The 13,068-nt window shown below is 42.6% G+C and overlaps 1 protein-coding gene across 3 annotated transcripts in view; it reads right to left on the bottom strand.

Annotated features, from left to right (window-relative positions):
* The window catches only part of LOC117505799 (acidic leucine-rich nuclear phosphoprotein 32 family member E-like), a 292,488-nt gene that overhangs the window by 8,463 nt on the left and 270,957 nt on the right, over nucleotides 1-13,068 (bottom strand). The window contains exons 4-6 of one of the 3 annotated variants that reach the window (XM_034165337.1): nucleotides 8,222-8,343; nucleotides 8,028-8,097; nucleotides 7,093-7,208 (exon numbers count right to left, since the gene is read on the bottom strand). In XM_034165337.1, coding sequence (XP_034021228.1) covers nucleotides 7,132-7,208; nucleotides 8,028-8,097; nucleotides 8,222-8,343 — 269 coding nt within the window. In that variant the 3' untranslated portion in view covers nucleotides 7,093-7,131. Of the gene's footprint in view, nucleotides 1-4,965; nucleotides 7,209-7,943; nucleotides 8,098-8,221; nucleotides 8,344-13,068 lie in introns of those variants that run through there. The other 2 variants (XM_034165338.1, XM_034165336.1) reach the window with 2 other exon arrangements.

Here is a 13,068-nt window from a genome sequence, read left to right as displayed (position 1 = left end):
CAGATTAACCCTGACCCTTAGTTGAATTATACCCAAGATTTTGCTCTCTAGGTAGCACTTGCATTTTTTTTGTTTTGTAATTCTTACTTTCTATTTCTCTGTATTTTGACAACACTTTTATTGTATGAAAATGTAGAGTCCCTACAAGAAGAGCTGTTTTTCTATATTGTTTTATTGTGTTAAATAAAAAGAAATAAATAAGTGAATCTTGTCTTGCTGATGGCCACAAGCTTCAGGAAAGAAGAACCAGGCTGTGAATCCTCCAGCATGACATGAACTGAGTGCCGTAAACTTATGTTCATTCATATTACAAGGGCAATTTACCAACTTCAAAATTTTACTCTATTGTTTGTTACCTGTTTCCAAGAAAAAAAATCCATCACTTTTTTTTTTTTTTTTTTTTTTTAAATGGGGCCCACACAGTGGTATGTCCATGAATTTCCTTTATAAATCATTGTTTGGATCAACAATTTCAGTTAAATATATCATATAGAGGGTTTTCATGTGACGTATTGGTCACATGATTTTGCGCCTCGTGGCCATTTTGAATTACAATGCGGTGGCCGCTGTGATCCGCTACGTGCATTTGGCAAACAACTGCAGAAGCTTCAACAATGGCCAATTTTTGTGCTGTCATTTGTTCAAACAGAGCTGATAAAAATGACGCAGGTTGCTCATTTTACAGGCTGCCAGCAGTTATTGTGCATCAAGCAGTGGAGTGTTACGAGCTTTCTAAGCAACACAGAGACCTGACTCAGCAGATCTGAAGGAAGCTTTAATATGGACAGAACCAAGCAGACGGCCTGGAAATCCACCGGAGGAAAAGCTCAGAGGAAGCAGCTCACTACCAAAGCTGCCTGGAAGAGCACTCACCATTACAGGCCCGGCACCGTGGCGATGAGAGAGATCCGCCGCTACCAGAAATCCACCAAGCTGCTGATCTGTAAGCTGCTGACCCTTCCAGCACCTGGTGAGAGAAATTGCTCAGGACTTCAAGACCGACCTCCGCTTTCAGAGCTCCGCTGTGATGCTCTGCAGGAGGCCGGCGAGGCGGACCTGGTCGGCAGCTTGGGGATCAGCAGCTCGGTGGATTTCTGGTAGCAGTGGATCTCTCTCAGTGCCGGACCTGTAACGGTGAGGCTTCTTCACACCGCCGGTAGCCGCAGCGCTCTTCTGGGTAGCTTTGGTAGCAAGCTGCTTCCTCTGAACTTTTCCTCCAGTGGATTTACAGGCGGTCTGCTTGGTTCTGGCCATATTAAGTTTACAGTGTGAAACTGCGGGACAATTCATTATCCGGTACAACATATGGATCCACTGAACCAACTGTTACACATCAATCACAATAAACAGCTTTATCTCAAGCGTTTAAAGCCTCATAATAAGGTTTTATTCACTCTATTTTCATTCACACACCAGCCGCGTAGTAATCCACGATGGAGACGGGAGCAAATCAGTCACGTGATTGAAAAGCCTCTATAGGACAGTGATATTTGAGAAGAGAAATGAAGTTTTTAAGATTTTACAGAAAGTGTGCAATAATTCTTTCAACAAAATTATGCAGGTGCATAAATTTTGGAACCCCAACAGAAAAAAAATATCAATATTTAGTAGATCCTCCTTTTGCAGAAATAACAGCCTCTAAACACTTCTTATTCACGGTTTAACAGTATCCCAGAATCCTTTGCTTGCTGGGCAGGGAGGCTTGATAAAGGCTCAGCATAATGCTAACTTTAACATTGAAAATGCCATAGACATGCTAACACATTAGCATCGGTCCCATTTTTAAGTCGTAAAATGTTTCAGAAGAACAGGTGGGTTTAACATAAAAAAGGTAAATATTACTCAGACATATGCTCTTTGGGGTTTTACCGGAGAAAATTTAAGATAAAGCAAAATAAAACAAAGAATCAACGAAGCAGCAGATCGAAGATCGAAGCACTGCTATCATGGTTCAAGGTTCAAAGCAAAGCTGTGCTGCAGAAATGCATCATTATACAGACCCACTGCAGGGTCTCTAATCAATGTAGAGAAATCATCATTTTCCTGACAAACACCCCCAAAAACAAGTCATTCTGAAGGACCGATAAGAGAAACATCAAGCAAAAAGGCTGTTGATGTCGATCGATCGAATCATTTCTTATGGATACCTGAAAAGAACCGGAAGTGTTTTTCTTAGAATGCTGTGTTCTTTTTCAGCCATGCATACCGCCCCTTATGTCCAAATAACTCAATTTTATTTTCATCAGTCCACAGCACCTTATTCCAAAATCTCTTTGTGCAAAGTGCACTGTATAGTTGAACGATGCACAGAGACACTATCTGCAGCAAGATCATGTTGTAGGTCTTTGGAGCAGGTCTGTGGGTTGACTATGACTGTTCTCACCATCCTTCACTTCAGCTTAACTGAGATTTTTCTTGGCCTGCCACTTTGGGCCTTAACTAGTACTGTATCTGTGGTCTTCCATTTCCTTACTATGTTCCTCACAGTGGAAACTGACAGCTGAAATCTCAGATAACCTTTTGTATCCTTCCCTTGAACCATGATCTTGAACAATCTTTGTTTTCAGGTCATTTGAGAGTTGTTTAGAGGCTCCCATGTTGCCACTCAGAGATGCAAACAGGGAAAACATTTGCAAATGGTCACCTTAAATACCCTCTCTCATGATTGGATTCACCAGTGTAAAGAGGTCAAGGGTCAACGAGCTTACCAAACCAATTTTGTGTTCCATTAGTGCTAAATGTATTCAAATCAATAAAATGACACGGGTGCCCAAATTTATGCACCTGTCCAGTTTAGTTTAAATAATTATTGCCCACTTTCTATAAATCCAATAAACTTGATTTCATTTCTCAAATATCAGTGTGTTTGTCTGCTATATGATATATTTAACTGAAATTTCTGATCCAGACAACCAATGATTTATAAAGGAAAATCATGGAATTGGGGTTATCAAGGGTTCACAAACTTTTACATACAACTGTATATCTGTGTGTGTGTGTACACAATGCACATTTTAAAAATTTTCACTGCAAAGCAGCCTGAGGAACAATTTAGTTTGCCTCGATAGAGTGGCGACATGACGTGTCGGAAAAAATTGGTCATGTGACTTATGTCATCTTGGTTCCAAAATAGCTGTTTGCTGCTTACACTGCACGTCGTTTACATTTTGATAACGGATCAAATACATTTGGCAGAAAAATTTCAGAGGAAATTTTCACCCGGTCATTAATGAGGCGCACATCTCAATTCAGGATTCTCCATAGATGTTCGGGCCACCCGACTGTAACTAATCCTTTACATACATTTCAATCAGATCAAATTTCCTGTCTGATTGCAATGTATTTCCATTGATAACCCCAAGCAGTCTGGATGTGCAGAGGTACGAATTAAAGTTCAGCTCTGACACTCACTGATTTGAATAAAGTGGGACCAGAGTCATTTCTGTGATTAAAAGTCCAACCGTTTAGTTTTTTCAAACCGTATTCAGACTGAGATCTGAAGCCTGACGTACACCTGGTCAATCAGACACACATGTTCTGCTTTCACTCCTTCCTCTCCCATCATATTTTAATAGTTTTTAGTGTGCACAGATTACAAATGGATCAGAAAAGTCCACAATTTTACAACACAAAGTTGGCAAAAGAAAAAATTGTTCATCTTACCTTTGATTTGGAGGCGACGATAGTAGAAAATAAGCTTCTTGAGGGTCAAATTATTCCAGAATGAAGCAAAATCCAGAGACAGAGAACTTTCAAACTGTCACACACGTCATTGTATGATAGAGATACAGAGCTGCAGAAGCAGGCTTTAAATGAAATAAATCATCATAAATTGTACATTTACGTAAATTTGATAGCACCTGTACCTTGATGTGTTGCTGTATGTGGTTAAAAGATTTTTTTTTTTTTAAATTGAAAACATTAAAGGTTTTACAATCGGAGAGCAGCGTCCGTGCCACATCAAAGTGAGGCTGACGGTCACCAACCAATCACAGGCTAGGAGAGAGAGGCCAGTATCGAACCCAGTTCAGGGTTGTCGGGCTCGCGCTCGGTAAACTTTGGCCCTCTTCAGCCACGGCACTCGCCACCGAGCGCCGACACCCCTTCCTCCAAATGGTTTGTGCCAACACTGTACCCGTGCATTAGTCTCAGCACTACCACTCAGTCAGTGCCTTGCTCAAAGACACAACAGCTGGAGACATTTTCAGTAAAAAAAAAAAAAAATTTGGCGATTTGATGAGGAATCAGGACGTCTGCTGCCCTCAGCGTTAACACACAATCAAATGTTTGATTAGATTTTGGCATTAATTCGTCTTCTTGTTTAACTGGACAAAATGGTTAATTTCACACGTTTCTTTTAAGTGTGAATGCTTAAATTCACATTACTTGAAAATTTTCCAGCAAGCTGCTACAGAAAGCAGAGGATGATGGGAAATGTAGTCCTGATGGGTGCCACATGAATCAGTGACGTCACTCGTTTGTTAAAGTTGCCCTGCAGTGAGTCAGCTGACATGAACAGCCCCACATAGTGGTGACCTCAGTTAATGCAGTCATTTCCGTAAGCATCCACAAAGGTCACAGGTCAAATTAATCTTTGAATTTTTTTTTTTCTTCCTGTATGATTATTTGGATTTATTTCCAACTTTGTCTGGTTTTGTTTTCTGCAATGTGAGCTGTGAAGTAATCCCAGTACAGGCAGTGTAATGGGATTACTTTTACCAGCAGGACGTGAAGGACCCACACTGAGGTCATGTGAGGTCACGCAACCCGCCAACTCATCACCAAAGCTGATTGGAGGAGGTTCGGTCACATGAACACAATGTCACGCTTGTTTTTGTTCAACAGATAAAACGCAGAAAATTAGAGATTTTGATCCATATCAGACACAGGCAGCCAATCAGGACACGTGAAGGCGTGGCCTGTTTCCCATCAGTCACCTGGCAACAAACACACTTCAGACTTTAGTCATTTTAATCATTTTTATTTAAAAACACTCAATGTCACAAAATCAGAATACAGATGTAACTATTAAAAAAAACAAGCTCCGCCCCTTTAAACTTCACCACCAAAATGTTTCTATTTACACAAACTGATCAGAAAAAGGCGGCGAACCAAACGCAGAGCCGCAGACGGACAGACAAGTGGGCAGAGTTATGCTCCCATTTCCTATGGTAACAGTCCGGTGTCACAGACCGAACGGTCCGCTGCCTTCACTGCACGTTTTGGACTACAGCAGCACGTCTGAGTCTGACTCTCTGAGTCTGACTCTCTTCACCCAAAGTGATCAAAGGGATTAATGTGATTATTAACCATCAGATGACAAAGTAAAACCTCTCAAATCATTTTAAAGTCATTTGTGAGCAGATATTTTGTGAATTTCTGTGACACTTTGAAATGACCGACGCACAATGAACGCATCAGCTAGCAGCATGTTTAGCCGTGGCACTCTAATCGATTCATGTCTTTTATAATGAAATAATGCTGAGTTTATGTGTAAATGATTGTTGTACAAAAGCTTCAGATATCTGTGGCTGAGACAGATGATGACTGGAGGCAGTTTGAAGCAGAAACGAGGGAATAATCAGTGAACCGCGGCTGATGACGCATGCACAGTGAAAGCAGAGCGGACCAATTTTTAGAGGGGACCGTTCGATCAGCAACACCGAATTTGCTTTCTGGTTTTGTATTTTTTTGTTTTTTTACAGATAGCAGAGCGTCTCAAACCTTAAGTGGACTACGACTCCCAGAGTGCACTGCTGTAAGGAACACCGACACAGCTGGCAATACAACTGAAATTCCCATGTGAATTTTGGTGGAGACTTTAGTGCTGAAGTGGTAACTGGACAAAAACACGTCCAATCAGAGCTGCTCGGCAGGCCGCTGGCTGGAACAGCGACGGGTTTTAGATGTCTACTTACTTTGTGCTGCGTTTTTATTTAATTCAGATCATGTTGGAGGAATTTGTTTTGACTTTGAGAATAAAGAAAAAAATTTTAACAAATGCATAAAGTTTTGCTGTTTCTTTTTAAACAGGCAGAGTTCATAGTTTTTATAACAGGCCTCTGATCATATTAAACGGACAGCGGAGTTAGACGGATGAGCACTTTGAAAATCTCGGCTGTTTTGATCCATTTTCCCCAAACTTCCAGCTCAGTGTCAGTGAGACAAACGTGACGCCATAAAGGTGAAGGTGAGGAAAGCTCCACAGACCTGCGGTGTCACGAATAGACTTCCCCTGGTATTACAAACAGTCCCACCTGGACAACAGGAACCACATGAGCATTCCTGGTTCCTGCTGGAACGGCTCTGTGTCCAACGGTACCTGAACACATCGCGTACTTGTGACAGGGCTGGCCGGGTTTCTTTGGTTCTAGTGATGATGTTTGTTGGACATCTGAGGGCTCCGCACTAAAATTCAGCTTAGAAACCCTTTAAACCTGCTGTTTTAAGTTAAGAAAATATTCTGAACTGTAACTGAATCAAATGGAAATCTTTCATGTTTATTTTTCAATAGTCCCTAAAAAAAAAAAAATTCTAAAAAAAAATCTAGTTTTTTGTTTTTCTCACGTATCAGATTGTCTTCAAAATGTTTGAAATGATTATTTGGTAGAATAGTTTGAAGACTTGCCAGAGTTTTTCCACATCAGTCACATATTTATAAATGATTCCAGAATGATGATTTGATTATTTTTGGTATGTTGGTTGTATTTTGATGTAAAATTGCCATACGTGACCTTTGTCACGTTTCCTGGAAGATTCAGAAAAATTAGTCAGAATGCCGAAAACACGTTTGTGGCTGACAGTTAATGCTAACAGCAGTGTTGGGCTAAACAGCGCCCTCTTTGTCTCTCTGCAGCATAAACTCAAAGAAATCTCATTGAGAGAAACCTTTTCTGATAACATGAGGCCGGAGCCGCTCGGGTTCGTGATTCGGGTCTTCCGTGTTAGCCGTGTGCAGTTTGTGCTCTGATTGTTTATTTGGGGTGTGAATCCAGTCTGATCCGGATCGCGGTGTTCTGTTACCTGTCCCTCTGTTGCTCTGAGGCAGCGTGATGCCTGGCAGGGTCAAAGGTCACTAGAGGAGAGCGTGTGGGGGTCGCTGTGTGTCAGAGGTCACGAGGTGGTTAGAAACTATTCATCATCTTCGTCCACGTCGTCCTCTGGGTCCCGCTTCCTCTTCTCACCACGAACACCGGCACTGTCCTCATCTTTCCAACAAAAATAAAAAAAATAAACAAACAGTCATCAGGACACAACATGCCCCCCCCCCGCCAAATCAGTGCCACAGTGTGTCAGGGATCACCAGAGCACAGACTGAAGATAAATAGGATTCTAATCCAGTTACATTTTTTTTCCGCAAATCTGTTTGGTAAATCGTGTGAGATTTCAGACCGTATAATAGAGTAACAGTGGAAAAATATTCAACTGTTTCACATTCAGATGTATGACTCCGCGCCCTGACCGGCGTTCTGACGAGATGTCCTTCCTGTCAACAGACCAGCCCTCCGCGCACACATGCGCAATATTGTAGGAACGTGGAACTGTCGATTTATGTGACGAGACGAACATTTAGACAGAACACCAGCTGAGTACGCTGCCACGCAGATGTCATAATGGCGCTGAGAGCGAGAGAAAGCTGCGTACCGATGTCGTCACCAAAATGGGTGAATTTAAGCTACCATACAAAAATATTGATGTTGATTCTGATACAGAATTACTGTGTCACATTTGATGGATTTTCACATTTGATGAATCGCCCTGACTGCTATTGGAGCGACGCTGCCTGACGGTAAGCCTCGCCGACCAAATTACCTACCGAAAAATAAACCGTGCAAACAATGGAGCTGGATTAGAATGGGAACAACCCCCTTGATGATTTGCGTACGTTCATGCTGGTTATAGGGTGTCAAATATCTGATTTATACAGACAGACAAACACACACTCGGGCGTGTCTGAGATCAGCGGTCTTGTGGGTTTCGCCGTAACAGGTTTGACGTCTCTTCACGTGTGGACTCAGCGCACAAACCTCCCTCTTCGTCATCCTCCTCTTCTTCCTCTTCCTCCTCCTCAACGTAGTCTCCATCGTCCTCTTCATCCTGACATGATGCAACAAACAGAGGATGACTGTTAGGAACAGCACCTCCCAGTAGACACAGTGGAAACAGGTTAAGATCAGATTCTATTTAATTTTTGTCCAATCAGATGAGAGCATGGACAAACCTGAATGCCCTCCTTCATCAGGTATGACAGGCCAACCTCCTCCTCCCCTTCAGAGTCCTCCTCCTCCTCCTCTTCATCTTCGTCATCATCTCCTCCATGAGGTCCAGCTTCACAGTTTTCCTCTGAAGCAGTTAAACAGACCATCAGACTGTCAGAGACACTCTGACCAGACGGATTCACTGCACATCTGAGTCCAGTCTGATCTCACAGTCTGTCCCACCTGTGCCCAACCCTGTTCCTGGAGGGCCCCTGCCCTGCATGTTTTCCACATTTTTTCCATGTCTACCTACTCAAGAAACACCTGATTTTTTAAAAGTGGTGTCTTCTGCATCTTGATTGGCTGAGCACACCTGATATAATTACCTGGGAGTGGAATAGGGAGACTTAGAAAACATGCAGGGCAGGAGCCCGCCAGGAACAGAGTTGGGCACAGCTGGTCTATCCACACAGCAAGTGACCAGCTCCGGTCTCTGTGTCCGTGTTGCAGTCCTCGGCGGCCGTCTAATACACATCGGCTGCTATAGTAGCACACGACTGTTGCTGGGTGTCCAGACATAACACACTCCTGACCCAAGGGATCTGGATTATAGACACAGCCGGTGGCTTTATGTAACTTAAATTCTTGAAAGGACACGTCGCATGTTTTTTAAGATATTGCTTGACAACCCAACATCAAAGTATTCATGATTGTAATTTTATCTGCACACATGTGGTTATGATTAGTGGCCTTTTATTGCTCATTAAACCTCTGGTTTTGTGAGTCAGGAGGTGTACATCCAGAAAACATTTCACTCAGCATTTTTCAAACTTTCTGCTTCGTGTCAAAAGTCTGGCTGCAGCATTTTGAACCAATTGGAGAGCCCTAATGCTGGACTGCAGTAAACCAGAAAACGGAACATTGCAGTAGTCCAATCTAGAAGAGACAAATGCATGGATCAGGGTCTCAGCATCAGCCATAGACAGGATGGGATGAATCTTCACTATATTTCACAGGTGGAAGAAAGCAGTCCTAGTAATATTGCTAATGTGGAGGTCAAAGGACAACGTAGGATCAAAAATTACCCCAAGGTTCCTCACTTTGTCAGTGTGATGTATGACACACGAGCCGAGGCTGAGTGTTAACTGGTCAAATTGATGCCGTTGTCTCATTGGACCAAAAACCATAATTTCAGTCTTATCAGAGTTTAAAAGTAGGAAGTTTCTAGACATCCAATTTTTCACTGATGCAAGACAATCTTGTAAGGATTTTGTTAATCCCCTTGTGGAATTAATAAAGTTGTTTGATTGATTGAAACACTGACAAGTCATATGATAGTGACACTCAGCATTCAGTCAGATCAGTGGACCTACGGGCACTCTTGGAAAAAGTCGGGAATACATTCTTTTCAGGAGCTTCAGGACTTTCTTACCACCTCACGATTGTGCACGAGTGCTGCTCGCCGCCCGGGTTAGTGCTCCGTACAGAGAACACACACTTCACCCCAAAATTCTTTTAATTTTCTGAGATTCTGTTGAATTCTGAAGCCTAGTGTCGAGTCTGCCATCTGTATCGCAGGACGCTCTTTTAACCAGCTGTGTGTGCGACGCTGTTTTTACAGGCTGCCTGAATGTGCAGAAGGATTTCTTACATTGGAAGAAGTCAGAATACATTATTTCAGGAGATTATGGACTTTCAATCACAGGTGTGAAATTCACGACAGACCTTTGTGAGGAGCTGACGGCAGAACTGCTGCAGGAGCAAAATAGCAGAGATGATCGTAGAGATAGCGCTTCTGGAAGTGGCTGAGGGAGTCCAGCAGCTGTGGCTCATGGTCAGCGGGCTGGACACACCTGTCCATGGCATCTGGGATTATATTTTTTCTTCATCTGGTTCTAAATCAGGACCACAATGGGAAAATGCCTCATGTTGGCAGCCATGAGCTGTGCGCATGCATGGTTAGCCACCGTGCACACAGATAGGCTTCAGCCCAACAGAACCGAGGAGGACATCTGTGCGTGATGACCTCTGTTAGTGTGCACCGCTGGACATCTATATTATAACAGCCAAGTGGCCTCTGCGTGTGTGTGGATGTATGTGTGTGTGGCTTTGATCACACAAAAGCCATTTGTTGTATGTATTTTGGGGTCAAGGATGAACGGCACCTGAACTGAACGTTGATAGGACTAATATTTTTTAGAGAAGGTGCATATATTAGCTAAAAACACTGAACAATGGACACTGATATTTACATTCTGGACTCAGCAGGGGACGGTAAATCATCTAAATATTAAAAGCGTGCGTGTGTGATTTTGGCAGCACGGTGGATTAGTGGTTAGCACAGTTGCTTCACAGCGAGAAGGTCGTGGGTTCAATTCCCACCTGTGGTCTTCCTGTGTGGACTTTGCGTGTTCTCCCCATATTTGTGTGGGTTTCGTCCGGGTGCTCCAGCTTCCTACCCCATCCAAAGACATGCGGGTTAGGTGGACTGGAAACTCTAAACTGTCCGTAGGTGTGAATGTGTTTGTTTGTCTATATGTGGCCCTGCAACAGACTGGCATCCTGTCCAGCCCGCCTCACGCTCTATGACTCCTGGGATAGGCTGCAGCCTCCCGCGACCCTTCACTGGACTAAGCGGTTGATGATGAGTGTGTGTGATTTTATTTACTAAGTTCTAAGTAAGTACAAAATATAACTGTAAATATGTTACAAATACATGGATGAAGAAAGTGAAAACACTTATTTTCATTGTGGTCTATTTAAAAATCAAATGACAAAATATAAGCAAATCTAAAATAATAATTATAATGATAATACTGATAGTAGTAATAATAATAGTGTGTATATGCCTACAAGACCCTCAACAATTTATAAATACATTAAGGCAGTAAATTAACATTAAAAAACTACAGAATTAAAAGGAAATAAAAGGGTTGAAGGCCCTGTCACACCTTGACGATTTAGCCTGCGTTTGCCTGCCATATTAAAAACTCTGGCACACGCTGTCGTACGTCTAATAAATTAGTCCAGCTGTCACAACTTGACAATTAACCAGCGTCTGCCGACAGCTCTGTTTCAACCCAGTGGTTCAGGTTGGTACTGCACAGTGTGGTGTGCGTAACATTAAATTTTTTTTTTTAATTCTTTTTTTATCTTGGTAGACCATTTTGATTGTGTACAGAATGCTGATGAGTGGACCGGCTGTGGGAAATGCTGCCGTGAATGAATGGAGCGCTGTGACTCTTTAAATGTTTAAAGCGCCAGCTGCTTCCTGATCAGGTCATCAGACCTGAATAATCAAACACTGATCATTTAAACTTTTATGCCGCATTCACACCAGACGCCATGTGAGCGACGGCGGCGAGAGGTTGCCATGTAATCCCTAATAGAAGGACGTATTGTGGCACCACAAAGGTTCAAGCCACACGATTTTGAGCGACTGGCACGTTTGTGGCACGATATAGCGTTGCATCACGTCGCGTCGCCCTCTTCCCCAAGTTGAAAAATCTGAACTTTTTTGTCTTGTCACGTTGCGATGACCAATCAGGGACTGGATATGTAGTGACGTGGAGATGTGTGGAGTTTATACTTGACGTGGACATGTCCTGTCTCTGGCAGCCAGCCTGTGAGCAGGACTTATGTCCATTTTGTCCTTCATTTATTTAACACAATTATGACAGAGCTGGAGGGGAGAGCAATGAACTGCAGCAGCAGCCAGTTTTTTTTTTTGTTCACATGTGCGCGTGAACAAATCATCCGTGAAGATAATTTTATTAACTACACAGATGTATAATAAAACAAATGGTGACTGGTTTATAACAATTATGACAGAGTTGGAGGGGATAGCAAGGAATTGAAGCAGCCGCCAGTTTTTTTTTTTTTCCTTTTGTTCACATGTGCGCACGCGAACGGGACAGGAGGTCCTCAAACTGGGTCCTAGAGAGGCAGAAGTACAGCTGAAAGCGGGCCGTCATCCAGATGCAGCCCCTGCAGCAAATGATGAATTTGCTGCATCGCGTGGCGCCAGGTGTGAACGCGGCTCAAGCAGAGCAGCACACCGAGAGATGGTGGCACGTCCATCACCAGGCGGGGGATGCGAATTTGTGGCATCACAAGGCGTGCTGTGTGAACGCAGCATTAAAGCGCCAGTCAACCATAATCAGGTGTGATCTGAACGAAGTGCTGTGTGATCTGTCGGTGTGGTGATCAACAGCCATGGCGCTTTAAATGTTTAAACAGCGCATTAATCAGGTGTGATCACCCTGATCGATCGATCAGGTCATCTGATGATCACACCACAGTAACGGGGCTTTAAAAGTGTAAATCATTACAGCAGTTCTGTGTGTTCAGAGCGGAACACCAACATGAGAAATGCACCTGCTGCAGAAAAACCACCGAGGGACTTGCTTTAAAATGTTACGTATCCAGCCATGAATTAAAGTATTTCCAGATGTCATTTTCAAAAATCAGGAGCTTTATGTGGATTCATGTCCATCTGTGATGGTGAACTGGACTGAAGTGAACAGGTCAGATTTACTCCGTGTGTGAATTAAACAGTTGATCTGCATACAGGCCGCAACTTTCAGCCAATCAGTGACCAGCATTAATGGATGCATTTAGACTCATGAGTAAATTAGAAGAAATGTCTGCCAACAATCACATAACTTACCTACAACTTATGTTCCCCATGTGCAGGATGTGTTGAAAATTTTCAGCAAGCCCAAAATTTATTTATATGTGTATGTATATATATATATATATATATATATATATATATATATATATATATATATATATATATATATATATACATATACGAGGTCTGTGAATAAAGTATAGGTCCTTTTTAATTTTTTCAAAAACTATATGG

This window comes from Thalassophryne amazonica, unplaced genomic scaffold, assembly GCF_902500255.1.
Source record: "Thalassophryne amazonica unplaced genomic scaffold, fThaAma1.1, whole genome shotgun sequence".
In the NCBI taxonomy this organism is placed as follows: Eukaryota; Metazoa; Chordata; class Actinopteri; order Batrachoidiformes; family Batrachoididae; genus Thalassophryne; species Thalassophryne amazonica.
Note: the sequence above shows the minus strand (reverse complement) of the source record. Positions and strands in the feature narration are given on the sequence as shown.